This window comes from Strigops habroptila, chromosome 4 (genome assembly GCF_004027225.2).
Source record: "Strigops habroptila isolate Jane chromosome 4, bStrHab1.2.pri, whole genome shotgun sequence".
In the NCBI taxonomy this organism is placed as follows: Eukaryota; Metazoa; Chordata; class Aves; order Psittaciformes; family Psittacidae; genus Strigops; species Strigops habroptila.
In genome coordinates, this window is record NC_046358.1 from 51,957,756 (window position 1) to 51,971,942 (window position 14,187).

Below are 14,187 nucleotides of genomic sequence, written 5' to 3' on the forward strand. Positions count from 1 at the left end.
TATAGAAATGGCCCTGTGAAATCACAGAGAGGAGTAAAAATTCCTTTCCATATTTATGTGGTACAAATTGTGTAATTAAAGAGGGAGCTAAAGTTGGTCCAACAACTACCACCACCTAAAATCATTTAAACTTAACTTAAAATCTAGAAAAAGCAGCTGAAGTTACGTACTGTATGTGGCAAAGATGTGCTTATTTGCACACTTTAAATGCATCAGTGGTTTCCTGGAACAGCAGATAGGAAATGCAAACATTAGGACAAAGAGGTCAAAGAGAGTATCATAATTAGGTACTCATTAGGCACTCAGTCTTTGATAAGATTGGTGGCAACAAGACCAAATTGAACAATTCACAGATTTTCCTACTAGTACCTGAACAGACTGAGTGACAGAGGAACTTGTTCTCTTTAGTGGAGCAGTATTCACATTTGACGTTAATGTGAACATTCACATTAGAAAGGCTGAAAGGCACACTCTGAGCAAAAAGCAGAAACCAAATTTGCTGCTACCAAGTTTGTCCTTCAGCCATGGGTGCAATTAAAAACAGAAACACCACACTTTTACCTTGCTGTCTCCAAATAAATTCTCACATGGGAAGAAAAAAGCTTAGGTGGGAAGTAAAGAGCTCCATGTTGTACAGACTAAAACAAGGTGTGTGTTCCAGAAAATTAAATACTAAAAAATTCCAAGATTGTGCTATGGGGATTTTAATTTTCATAATGCTTAGAAAAAGCACATTCCAGGCTGGCTTCCCTGAGCGTGTGTATGCATACATGCACATTTTTAAATTAAAAATTAAAATACAATAAAATACTGTGGAGTCAGTCCTCTCCCTTTTCCTTGCTGAGAGAGAGATGGTGACTAAGACACTGAATGCAGACCATTGCTGATGCATTCCCTTCTCCTCATTGCCAGGTCACTCTCACTAAGCAAGTGCAGTGGAATTCACTTAAGTGCCACCTTGATGGATTGCCTGGGTAGAGGTATTGTGCTGTGCATTTCAGTGATGGCACAGATCAATTGGCACACCTTCACCGAGAAAGTCCTCTTAAACAGTGTGCATCCAAGCCTGGCTGCAGCGTTCTGTGCTTGCTAGCAAGTTTTCCTTTGCCTGGACTTTATGCATACTGAATTTAAAAAAAACCAACCAACATACTGAGGGAGGAAGCAGTTGAGTGCATGTGGGAAGCACACAGAAAGACCGGAAGACAACCTTTGGAAAAAGTGAGTCCTAAGATCAGTGCACGGAGAGCTGTCCCGGAAACAAAATGAGCCATTGGGAAGGGAAAAGGGATTTCTCCCTCCCCCTTAAATTCTTCTACATTAATCTGGTAGACAAATCATGGAACTGGAGGATGAGGTTCTACTAAAACTATAGGAGGAAGAGAAGAATACTGTGTAGGGGGAAAAGCCAGGATGTTACCACACAGATACCAGAAACTACAATCCAGGACAGGAATGGATTAAGAGTGTCTTCTCTATAGGTATATACTAACTAGCTCTGAGCAAGTGCTAACTCAGACTATCAGAAAAGAATTTCTGTAAGCAAATTACTGTCACTATTTGATATTAAGTAGCAACTTCAGAAGCAGCCCAGGGCTGATAATGTTGGAGGGGATTAGAATCTAGAAGGGTGTAAAAATGCAACTGATCCTCTTCTGTTCACAGACCAAAGGATGGAGAAGTTGCCCTCATGGCTGTGGCTGACTGTTTGAAGTATTACCGTGCAGTTTAAACATGCATTTGTACAATTAATTATGAATTAGGAGAATAACCAAATACTGAATGCAAAATTAATTAAATTAGTAATAGTAAGCTATAAGCTAAAGGAAAAGCTCTGTAAACCATATTTCAAAAAGATGGTTGTAGAATAAAGATAAACTTTATATTCTTCCCACTATACAAAGGTCACATACAACTTGTACTTTACAACAGATTTTATTTTCTGCATTCAAGATGCATGTGCTTTACTGACCTTAACATTATGTATGTTTTCAAAGGCAAATACAGACAAACTAGAAAAACAACTCAACCTACTAGACCTTTCTGTTACTCCAAATACATCCATTCCTCAGAAGGAGGAATACAAATACAAAAATATAAAGCAAGGATGTGTAACTATTCATTGAGGAAAGGAACATAACCTAATGGCTATAGCATGAACCTAAGAGTTGAGAGAACAGAGGTATCACAGTATGACCTTCTGCAAGTCATCTTGAGGCTTAAGAATACTTGTTGAATATAGTTCTGCGTATCAGACACTGCTGTTATATGTAGTTGTGAAGTAGGTGAGATATTTTTAGGTTTTCATGAACTTTAGTTCATTTAGTACCTACTGCCAGTGAAATGCATCTTTAGGCAACAGGAAACTGTCATTGCAGACATAATGTCACCATACTACATCAGAAAGATTAACTCAGGGTTAAATTGTCAGGTTAAAAACACCAGTCTTGAATAATGAGCAATGTATAGCTCTATTTCCTAATTGCAAACCATTCCACAAACCGTATCTCGGTTAGAAACCCTCTGTTAATTCCCCATGGCTCTGAACAGGTAATTAGGTACTCAGAACTTTGGGTAATCAGTACTTTAGCAGGACTCCTGTTTGCTTGGAGGGATAGCTCCAAGAGCACACCACCCTCTGCCATTAACCCTTCACATCTTTCCCACCTGTTTGTTCAATGCAGGTGCATTTGCCGTGTACTTACCTACTTGACTGCAGCTGTGGGTTGAGCAAAGATGATGATCTGTTCCTTTTTACAACAAAGGGACTGTTAACTTCTACTATGCAAAGTGTTCTGGGAATACTTATGAGAGTTTTTAATAACAGCAGCTAAAGTATCATAGTGGAACTACCCACTTGTCCTGCTTATGTAAAGATACTAAAGTCATCTGGAAAATACTGTTCTTACTGTGGGACAAAGCACTCAACTCCCATTTAGCAGTAAATTTTGCCGACTGTGACATATCCCAGTATGCAAGATACAGTGGGTCTTAAAGATGAGTATACAGGACAAATTAACTGAAGCCCAGGCAGCTATAATAAACAAGAATCCTTATGTGGATTTGCTGACTGAGCAGCACCTTCCCAAATAGAACTGGCAACCATTCAACCTGCTGCTGTTGTTGCAAAGAAACTTCTTAGAGGTTGGCTTTTTTTTTTTTTTTAAAGAATGGATTTTTATTGACTTTCCAGATGACATTATTAATCCACGTAAACAGGATTTTCACTTTGCACATAATAGAAAGTGTAAACAGAAATTTGAGCATCAGTATATGCTCACTTCTTCAATGGTGACGCAGCACTCGCCTTCTAAAAAAAAGTCCTATTGTTTTCAATTTGTACTTCCATTCTGAACCATTTGTAGATACTCCTTGTACAGCTTTTCTTGGGTTTCATAAAGTTTCTTTAGCTTCTTAATTTGTCCTTTGCTGAGTTCTTTGCCTTCTGTATCATGGGTGGGAAATCCCTGAAATATTAAAGGTAAAAAAAAAAAAAAAAAAAAAAAGAATATTTAAGATAAACTCTTGGACTGCTTATGGAATCATGTTTTAATAAGATGGGGGATAACATTATAATGATAAGCTGTCAGGATGATGTGCATCTTGGCTAATTTTAGTTACCTAGAAGCTTGACAACTGTCTATTTCTGTATTTTCCCTTCTTAGTTAATGAAGGGGCAATGGGTGTATTTATTTTCTGTCTTGCTGTCTTGTACTAAGTAAGGGAAGCTTAGAGAGCTAACTTCTAGATGGTTATAGTTAAGAGAATAATGAATAATCCCTGAATGGATGGTTAAGAGACCACTTTTAATCATACTAGCATATTGAATCCAAGGCTTAAAGCGAAAGCAGCAAGAGATTTGTGTTCTTAATGGAGCAAGTATGATCAGAGTTTTTACAGACACTCTCCCTGGCTTGCAGGGGTATTTTCCAGTATTTACACTCTCCATTCTTACTTGTCCCCAGGGCCTGAATTTGCACAGTGAAGAGGACTGGCAGAAGCAGGATCCATGTCCCCAGCCAGTCGCTGAAGAAATGCTTTACGTATTCTAAGTAGCACCTTTTATCCTCAAGGGGAACAATCAAGAGCAAAGTTACTGTACGGCCCTTTCAGAGATCCTTTGAGAGAGCAAAACAGTGGGCAGAACCAAAAAGGAATCATAGAATCGTGGAACGGGTTGGAAGGGACCTTAAAGATCGTCTAAAAGTTCCAACCCCCCTGCCATGGAAGCACAGGACCTCTATGAAAAACATCAGTTCTGGCAGAATTGGGGAGTTTGTATTCGCAAGTGAATTCCTTGCCTTGCAACAGGGTAACAAATCTGTCAACAAACATCATAGATGTTCCTATCACAATTTTGCTCTGTAATGATAGGGGCCAAAGGAGATCAATATACAGTGAAAATACCCTTGAAATGATGGCTAACAGTTAGAGAACCTTGCTCCCCAAAGCAAGGTACGTGCAATACAAATGATGTCTTTTCTTTCTCTCATTCCCTCCTCTTGCTATGTTAAATAGTACTGCCCTGGAAGTTTTGGAACAGGATCAGCTATGTACATATACAATGGAGTATGTACAACAGGGGAAGGAAACCCTATCTAAAGAAAAGTATCTTACATTTTCATCAAACATGGAATATTTGTCATGTTCTGATTTAAACATTTCATGGGGTGGAATCTTCATTTTTGCCAGTTTTGCTGCCTGTAATATAAAACATGCATTAACATCACAGCTAATTACTGACAACCTGTCACATATAGTAGACTATAATTTGCAAATAAAAAAGCATTTTATTCACAATTTTTTATCATGTGAAAAGAAACTTTCAGATTTTCACTGAGAAACAGCTCACTAAGTCTTAGCTGTGCTTGTCTGGGGGAAAAAGTGTGTTTTAAATCTGTAGAGAACTGCTGAGTAAAATAGATGTATCGCAGGAACTCAAAATAACTTGCTTATATACTCTAAAAATTGCATTTGATTTTTGCTGACTTGGTTCCTTTGTGTTTTAGGTGTCAATTCAAAGTTGGATAGTTTTTATGGGTAAAGAACATTCAGCAATTCACTTACTGCAAAGGGAACCACCTTTATCAAGTTTCCTGCTGACAAGCACAGGTTTCTGTGCAGGTCACAGCACAACTAGGATCCAAGTAATTGCACTGAAAATAAACTGAACTTACACTTATCTGTAAACAAGCACATCTCAAAAACCCTTCCACGTAATTGATGCCCAAAACAAGGGAATCACCTTCTTGAAAGCTACTTGCAATTTTTGGATGATAAATATTATTTATCTGGTTTTCTCTCTGTACGTGGTGCTCAAAAAGTTTACTTCCTCTTTTAACACAGGAGCACATTTCCTGTGCTGTTAGAGTCATCAGCATGGCAAACAATCTTACGAGTTCATCTCCTCTGGCTGTGTACTCCTCATCCAAAGCCTAAAACCTCTGAGCTATCTCAATTCCAACAGTAGAGATAAGATGCGTTTTTACAAAACACTGCATTTCAGAGTTTAATCATATGGAACAAGTGGATTCTTAAAGAGAAAAAGAAACGTTTCCACACATACCTACAACACTGGACAGGGAAGAAAATAATGACACAAGCAAAATCTTCTCCAAGAGGTATGCAAGATACTACTTCGGCAATTAAGTAATACTGCCTATAGACTGAAATAAGTGCTACACGTTCTTCTAGGAAGCTTTTGCAGCCTTCAGTTGTGTTTTCAAAGACAGCCTCTCTGTAACAGGAGCTGAAAATTCAAACCTGAACTGCAAGCCAAAGGCATTCCAAGCAGGAAATTGTAGGGGGGAAAAAAAAAAAAATGGGGGCCCAGTTAAGACCGGGCAGAGAGGCTGTGTTCTAATGTAATCTTTCCTGCATTTGACTTGCTGCTAACACTTTTCTTCAAAACCAGATTAAAAGGATCTGAACACTTACTTCCTGCTGTTGTTTTTTCCTGGCCGCTTCTTCTTTCTTCCTTTTTTTCTCTTCTTCAATCTATGAGAGGCAATGTTAATGAGTAAAAGGTAACTAACTATTTAATTTGGTTGTTTTCTTCAAATCCCAGCCAGCTAGCTCCCCTGGATATCTAATTACAGGCAGAACTGGCAGCATGACCTGCAGCAAAAACACCATGCCTTATAATTAGAATTGTCTGATACTTCCCACTGAATGTCTTTGATTTCATTTGCTTTTATTCACAGTTAAACCAGTTTTAACTGTCCAGAATGCATTTTGCATGCAAAGTGTATACATATAAAAGAATATCTACAAAGCCTGCAAACAAAATGGTCCTGCCGTTTCACAGGGAAAAATGGTTTGCAAATTACTTTAAAGAAAGACCATATTTTGTTGATATATAAAGCTCTTGCCTCAAACTGTGAAGACATTACAGTTCCTCAAGAAGCAGTTGTATCCTTTGATGTTCCTAGGGAAACAACTATCCAAATTTAGCCAACTTACAAAACTTAAAAAAACATCTCTTGCACTTGCTTAGGAGAGACCTATCACTTCTCCAAGAGCTCTTCCAGTACTTAACATAATACTGTTTCCAGGGAAAATATACTCTAGCTGCAGGTTCCACCCAGCAGCTATATACAAACTGCCTTCAAATGTGTTTTTGATGAAAACATCTAGAATTGGCTGAAACTACATTTTACTTCTGCTTTTTCCAGAAAACATCTCCATAGACAGAGAAATGTTGGAAAGTCTTTCAGACATTTCTAGTCATGATGGAATTTTATCATTTGTTAAAACTGAAGACACATACAAAATGTTACTTTTAAATGTTACAAGGACGAATATTAATGCTAGGCAGTGCCAAAAGGAGGGTTTCTGTACAGACCTTGTGAATGTGAATTAAAATTCACAATCTTTATATAGTAATATGTGAATTCTTGCCCCCACACCCTGAATATCTCACTCATCCATACTACATCAGTTAAGATTTTGCCAGTCCATTTTGTTCTTGCATATCAGATAAACACAGTCTAGTTCTATGGAAAATGTCAACTTCATTTTTACAGACAAAAGAAGCCCAAATTAGCTTCTCATTGGAATTGTTCTTCCAGAGAGTTAAGTCAGTATGTCTGCAATACTCAACATCCCTTAATTATATGAAGATCTTAAACAAACAAACAAAAAACCTTAGAGGTATTTATTAGGTCCCATACAAAATTTTCAAGAAGCTACTGTTTCAAAAATTCTTTTCCTGAATACAGTTAAATTTTAGTATCAATTATATTATTTTCCTTGTTGCTAGCCTTAAGATTTTTCTTACAAGTTATCAAAGATGTAAAAGTATCCATAGCTTACACATTACTTTAAATTTAAAAACCATAGAATGCTTAAACTAATAACCTTTTTCTTTTCTTCTCGTTCTTTCAATAATGTGTCCTTATCGACTAATTTAACCACAGTTGGAAGTCCTAGAGAAGCAAAAACAGATTAATGAATTTCCAATGGTTGAATAGTCAAAGATAAGTGTATTTACCCTATGATAGCTGTTTTGTTTTTGCAAGCTGAACGCAAATACAACTAACTACTCAAAAGCGACTAAGAAATTAGGCGCTGTACAAAAAGATCAGAAAGACTGCAATGTACATTTTTATATTCTATACATATATTCTAATATACAGTTGTATAATATATATTCATACATCAGAAATATGATATACTGTAGTTTTGCAGTCCTTAAGTTCGTTTGATTACTCCAGATTAGTCTCAACAGGTTGTTTTCCCACTTTTTATGAAAATAGAAAGACTACAAATAGCTACAAAGTTACAAGACATAATTGGGTACCTTCGTGATCTTCAAATCGAACACCAAGTTCAGGAAGGATGTCGTCCCGAAGAGCATCACTCAGCTGCAGCACTTCAGTGACTGCAGAGCATGAAAAATACTTTCAGTGAAATAGATTTGGTGAAAGTATACTTCTGTCATGCTACATAGTTATTTAAATGCAATTAAGAAACTGCTACTCTCACACAGGCCAGAGAAAAGTCTTCTGTTTTAAGGTGATAAGCCTTTTAAGTAAGTTCTGCCTTCTTTCAGCTACACAGAGAAGCAGCATGTTTCTTTGCAGAATTTCTTTGAAATTCATAAATTTCTTCCAAGACTGGAAGACCTCATTGTTCCTCAAGGGGAACAGAAAGAAAATCCAAGGCAAATCAGAAATGATTCAACAATTGTGCCATATTCCAAATCCTGCTGTAGGATTTCCAATAGGAAGGGTTAAGAACCCTATTTTAGAAAAATCACAAATGAACACATCCTGTGCTGCATCCAACAGCGTCTTCAAAGGACTATGATTTTGTTGGTTTGATATCTATACATTTGTCAGAGCAACTGTAATACAAACATCCTCTGTTTCTACAGACAGTTATCTTTACCACCTTGTCTGACCAAGCTGTTCTGTTTTTTTCAAGCGAGCTAGTTGCATCAGAAGAGAGAATTTAGATTTGGCTTTCTGGATGGTCATCAGGGCATCATTTTTTTTTTTTGCAAGCTTATCAAAGAGAAAGTGGTTAAGAACTCAAGATTTAGCTGACATAAATGCTATCAGGTCTTAAGAGGAAAATAAGTCTTCATACAAGATACTTAATAGGATCAGAAATAGTATTAGCCAGGAAGCAGCAGAACATTTAAAGAGGAATTAAATACATTGAGAAGACCCCAGTATATTGCTGCTGTGAATTTAATGGAGAGGCATTTTTTATAGACAGTCTTATATCTACAAGGAAACACCAAGCGTGACAAAATAGATACTTGGGTTAGATGATACCATGTGTTTATAATAAAAAATTTTCTCCCTTTCAGCAACTCTCAGCTGGTTAAACCTAAGTCATAATAGGGTCTCAAAGGTAATAATTCTGGCAGTAGAAGCCACCATCCAGACACTGTACTAAACACGGCACATACCAGTGCAGATACAAGTACAATCCCCGAGCCTTGGTCTCTTTCATAATTCTCAGAGCACTGAACAGTGAAGAGAGCACCAACTATCCTAATACTTTAAGAAGGAACAGCCACCCTGTTTCATTGCATGCTAGTATTCTGCAACTCGCCCTTTGTATAGGAAAGCTCTGCAGTTTATAGAAGGTCTTCTGTTTGCTGTGAACTAAGTCATTATTTTTCTGATCCAGAGCAGTTATACACAGTGAACCACACTCATGTTTGATGCAACTCTAAATAAGCCATTAAGATAAACAAGGGATAAGATTATATCACTGGCTGTTAACATTAAAAGGCATTTTCTTTAACCAAGGCAAAGGAATTATGCATACCATATCAAGAATGTATCAGATACTTCTACTGATTATTCAGTAAAACAGCATCTGCTCAGTTACAAATATTTACTTATCTGAGATCATGAATAATTTAAAGTTTATGAAGAAGAAATCCATCAAAGCAGAGAATAAGGAGTAATGTATAAGAAAACATGTATTATTTATGAAAGGACACATCCTCTGCTCAATCCTCTGTCACCCAGAGGAGTCAGCACTGTGCTTCTTAGGGCTGAAATGTACCTGTTCCTTGCATGTGGCACCTCCAAGTAAAGATGGTTAGGGATTTACTCTGGAGGTACGGAGTTGTTTATGGGCTGCCGTGACATGTAAGCCATTATCTTCACTGAGAACAGTGGTCAGGAAAGCAGCTGGCTAGTGCCTTATCACCAGTGCCCAGGAACACCCTGTCAGCTAGGCACAACTTGAGCCTGTGACTATTTCTCAGACCTCTTCACATTTTCTGTGAATTTCCAGACAGTCTTGGATGTGAAACAGATGTGTTGTTGTGAATAGGAACACTATGATGGGGAGGAAAAGAAGGAGCTTAAAAAGCATCTTAAGAACGCTGCATGTTAAGACTGGCAGAAAAAGGCAAGAGCAGGTATGGTTACAATGATCAAGTTTGTCCCAATTCTGGTCAACTCATGATATATTAGGAAGTGGGCAGCAGTTTCCCACTATGTCCTAAAAGCAGCTTAGCGCAAGATACCACATGGCACCAGTACCCATGGCAGGAAATGAAGATGCGGGCAGAGTTCAGTCATGGACACCTTTAGCACAGGGTGGTCAATTTAAGCAGATGTCCAGAGGTGAGTAACCGACGACACCTGCGAAGACTTGCTCCTGTTTGAGTACCTGAATAAAAATTTGTTGCTACTGAGAATTCTTCCTAAGGATCAGGGCTGCATTAGAGCACAGATCTGCTCCACTGTGCATCCTTGCAGAGACAACTATGCGGGGTCTTTGCAACTGGTCAAGCATTCAAGTAAAACGTCAAGATGCGCAGTATAGAGATGCTCTGGCCAACCAATCACTGACAGCTTTTGCAGAGGTTTTCTGCATTTCTTTCCCTTGTACAGCTGGCACAGTGTTTTCCTTCTTCTGTTTACCATCATTGCTAGATATGTTCACAAATCAAGACAAAACTGCAAAATGATCAGTGCAGGTCTCCAGTTTGAATACTAATAAACTTACAGAGAATTGATTTTTACTAATATGTTTGAATGTTAGCCAATCTGAATGATGGTAAAATTTTTTTAGAGTATATACATTTTGATTCTTACAAGACCCCCAAAGTTTTACAAATGGCTGTTCTGTGACATCTTTTATAAATACAAATATGTGTCTAAAAGTTATATGTATATGGATGGGAACATTTGTATTACTCTGCAGGTTTTACAGAAGCAGCATACTTTTTATTTAATATCTAAGAATACTTGAAGCAATACCGATCATGTTAATTAATATTAAACACCCTGCCAGTATCAGGCTATGATAGGGAAACTCCCTTCACCTACAACCACATAGAGGCAACATCCCCAGACATTAATCACAATAACTTTTACAGTAATTTAACACTTTCTGCAAGCAAGAATTTAATGAGTACAGGGAAACAAAGCAGTATGTCAGTGCAGGTCCTGCCAACCACCACTCAGCTTCCATATATCAGATAGTTTAATGAAAGATGCCTCCCTGGTCAAACTGCAGAGTTCTCCTTACCCCAACCAAATAGCAACTATATCCAGCTTTATTCTTACTGCCCAATTTACTTCAGGTAAAAAAAAAAATCAATACGTTCCAAGTAAGAAAGTCAAATGCCAGTAAACAGTCTAGCACTAAGTACATTCTAAAAATGAACTACAAGAAGCCCCATGATATTTAAACCTTACCACTGTTGACAGTGAGGATCAGTTTAGCTCAACCATCAGAATGCAAAGGGGAAAAAAAGCCTCATATAAAATGAGAATTTACATTAAATACTGAAAAGACCAAAGAGCACATTTTTGGCTGAGGATATACACGCAAACTTCTTGAATGAATTCAAGTTATAGAAAACGTGCTGTTGGAACTAATAAGCATATTTCTGAGCATCAATTAGGCCTACAGGTGTTCGAGAGTAATAGCGGAGTAGTCACATTAATAAATACAGCTTTGTGCTTTTAGGGTAAACTTATTAGCCCTCAGAAGAACTCAAAACAGTAGCAGAATTAGGGTTCAGAATCTGCCAGCTGAATAGGTTATCAACCAGACACCACAAGTAATTTTAGATTTCTGTATATGTGTTTTATATATTAAAAACGCCCTATTTTGCCTTCAAGTACAAATCTCAGTGTAAAAGGAGTTTAAGAAAACAAGAACCCAATACACATTGAAGACATGTAAAATTCCACAGGCAACTGCAGAAAATAGCAAGAGCTCCATTAGGAACTAATCAATCAGTAAAATCAAAGAAGGCTTAAGGAGCAACCTCTTTAATACTATATAGTTCTGCTGCCAACACACAGCATGATCAAAGCTTTTCAGAAGGGGAAAAAAAACCACCCAAAACAACTTCTAACAAACTCCCAGATGTATACTCCAAAGATAGCATTCAGTTACCATCAGGAGAGCTACAATTCCAACTATGCTAGCAAATAAGAAGGTACATCTCAGGCTATTTAAACACAGACAGTATCATTGTGTAGCAATCTACATTTTCAAGAGAAAGCAAGCTTCCTGAGGGAAGAGATCATTGGTACTTCCATACCTAGAAAGCAGGGAGTACCCTCATCTAAAGAAACAACAGCTAGTCCTGTCATTCCAGAACTTTCAGATTCTTTAGGAAATGAAAAGAAAATTAGTTTAGCAGCCTGTAAAAGATTCCCAAATTAAAGAGACAGCAGAGATGAAAATATTCAAATCTCCTTTGATTTAAAGATCTCTAAGCAAAGAGAGATTGTATCAGCTGGCTCAACCCCCCAGTTTGATTCCTGCGACTTCCAAGTCTCATGTGCAACAACGCAGGAAAAAGTGAATTCTCACCTTTCTTCTCTCTGGCAATTTGTCGCACTCCTTCTCTGAACTCAGAAAGAACTTGTAGGTATGGCATCACTGTAGATTCAATCTGCAGGATAATTATTTCTACAGTTAGATAATCATCATTTCGATATAAAACATGTCCTCATGCACTTTATATTTATGTGCTGTGGGACGGAATTTGACCCTCAGGTAGATCTGTATCAATACAAATTGTCATTGCTCTATTGATGTCAAAGGATAGATGATAATTTGCATTAGCTGTCAATTTTCCTGTTGTGTAGATAATATCAGCTTGTGACGTTCTGCCTCTCCCCATTCCTTTTTCCTTTCCCTTCAGTTACAGATACATCAGTTCCACAGGGTTATGCTGCAGACTAACTAACTATAATGCAGTACAGGGCTATAACCAGCACCCAGACAGATTTACCCTTCATGTTCTGTGTTTCTTCCTTGGGTCCAACTGCTTATCAGACATAATACCAGGTGAAACTGATATTAGGACTTATTTTCATTAGAACATGGATCCGTTCATCAGATGTTAGCTTACGCTAATTGTATTTATTTCCAATACAGTATGGTTGTCTGTCCTCACACAACTCTCTCCTTGACAAAAAGCAGGGAGAAATTACTGTTGAATTATTTCAGGTGTAAGCAAATGCTGGTCATGAAAGCTCAAAAAAAAAAAACAAAAAGAAAAACCCAAACCAAAAACCCAAAAAAACAAGTCCTGAGAATCCTGCTCTCAATGGTAGTGAATAGCAACACAAGCAGTTAGTGAAGAGCAGCAAACCATTATAAAAACAACTACTGCTCAGCACTGTCTGCCAGCACTTCTCTGGAATCCTAAGAGAAGCCAGGCACCCAGGGAACTGCTTAATTTTAAAGTTTCATTACTTTGGAGGGTAAGGGAAAACTGAGAAAAAAATTCCACACTTTCATTCCCCATTCAGTTTCCACTTGTCTTTCACATCTGTTAAATCTCCGTAACAAATTTATGTGCAATTAACAGACAAGATAATCCGTTATGCTCTAAAAGTGCCCATATCAAAGGGAGCTGAGGGACTCTGTTAAAACTTTTCATAAATGTGAGTACTATGCAATCAGCTTCACAACTGGAAGCACTGCTGACAAGTCTGGCAGAAGGAAGAGACTCTGGAAAGTGAGCAACAGTCGTATCTCCACTACACCCTCTACACTGAAACTAGCTTAACATGCAAATCAAGTAGTCAGGAAAGCATGCACTGTCACTACTTTCATCAGTCATTTAAAGATGAAAGGCTTGTATTTCCAGAATAACTAACTTGACAGCAATGCTTAATTCATTTGGAAAATGAGACTGTTGGAACCTAAGGCTTCCTGACTTCAAATCTCTTCTATCCTCTTTCAAGTAAATTACTGAACCATGGTAATTAAGGTAGTTGTTCTTTCAGAGCTTTTGAAGAGGATTATGCCTTTTTTTGGAGATAATGACTGCATTGGTTTCTTCATCTCCAATTTAGACAAAGAAAGAAGAGGCCTGATCCACAGCCTTCTGTAATTAATAAGAAGTTTTCCAACCTTAAATGATCACCTGGTAATTTTTGCTAAGAAGAATATGTATCTGCATAGAAGATTGAAAGATGGTATAATATTTAATGACACAGCCAAAACATTTGTGATATTATGCATCTTTAAATTGTAATGTTTAAAACCAGTAACGTCCTAGTTGCTAAAAACAGAAGTTTCTTCTGTGTAACAGGTGTTAGCATACGATTCTTCTGACTCTACTGCCTTTGGCCACATTATTTTAAAAGAGTTAAAGGGCTTAGCTTCTTGTTCCAAGCTATTGCCAGTCGTTCCATTGCCAATCTGTTGTAAACACTGCCTGAATGAAGTGCTAAA

General features: G+C 37.6%; 1 protein-coding gene across 4 annotated transcripts in view; it reads right to left on the bottom strand.

Moving 5' to 3' along the window:
* Positions 1-1,919: 1,919 nt before the first annotated feature.
* The window catches only part of CARS1 (cysteinyl-tRNA synthetase 1), a 35,960-nt gene continuing 23,692 nt past the window's right edge, over positions 1,920-14,187 (bottom strand). For 3 of the 4 annotated variants that reach the window (XM_030485283.1, XM_030485285.1, XM_030485284.2), the window contains 6 exons: positions 12,310-12,391; positions 7,802-7,882; positions 7,360-7,427; positions 5,938-5,997; positions 4,618-4,701; positions 3,151-3,467 (listed from right to left, as the gene is read on the bottom strand). In XM_030485283.1, the coding sequence (XP_030341143.1) occupies positions 3,333-3,467; positions 4,618-4,701; positions 5,938-5,997; positions 7,360-7,427; positions 7,802-7,882; positions 12,310-12,391 (510 nt within the window). In that variant the 3' untranslated portion in view covers positions 3,151-3,332. Of the gene's footprint in view, positions 3,468-4,617; positions 4,702-5,937; positions 5,998-7,359; positions 7,428-7,801; positions 7,883-12,309; positions 12,392-14,187 lie in introns of all 4 variants that reach the window. The other variant, XM_030485282.2, reaches the window with a different exon arrangement.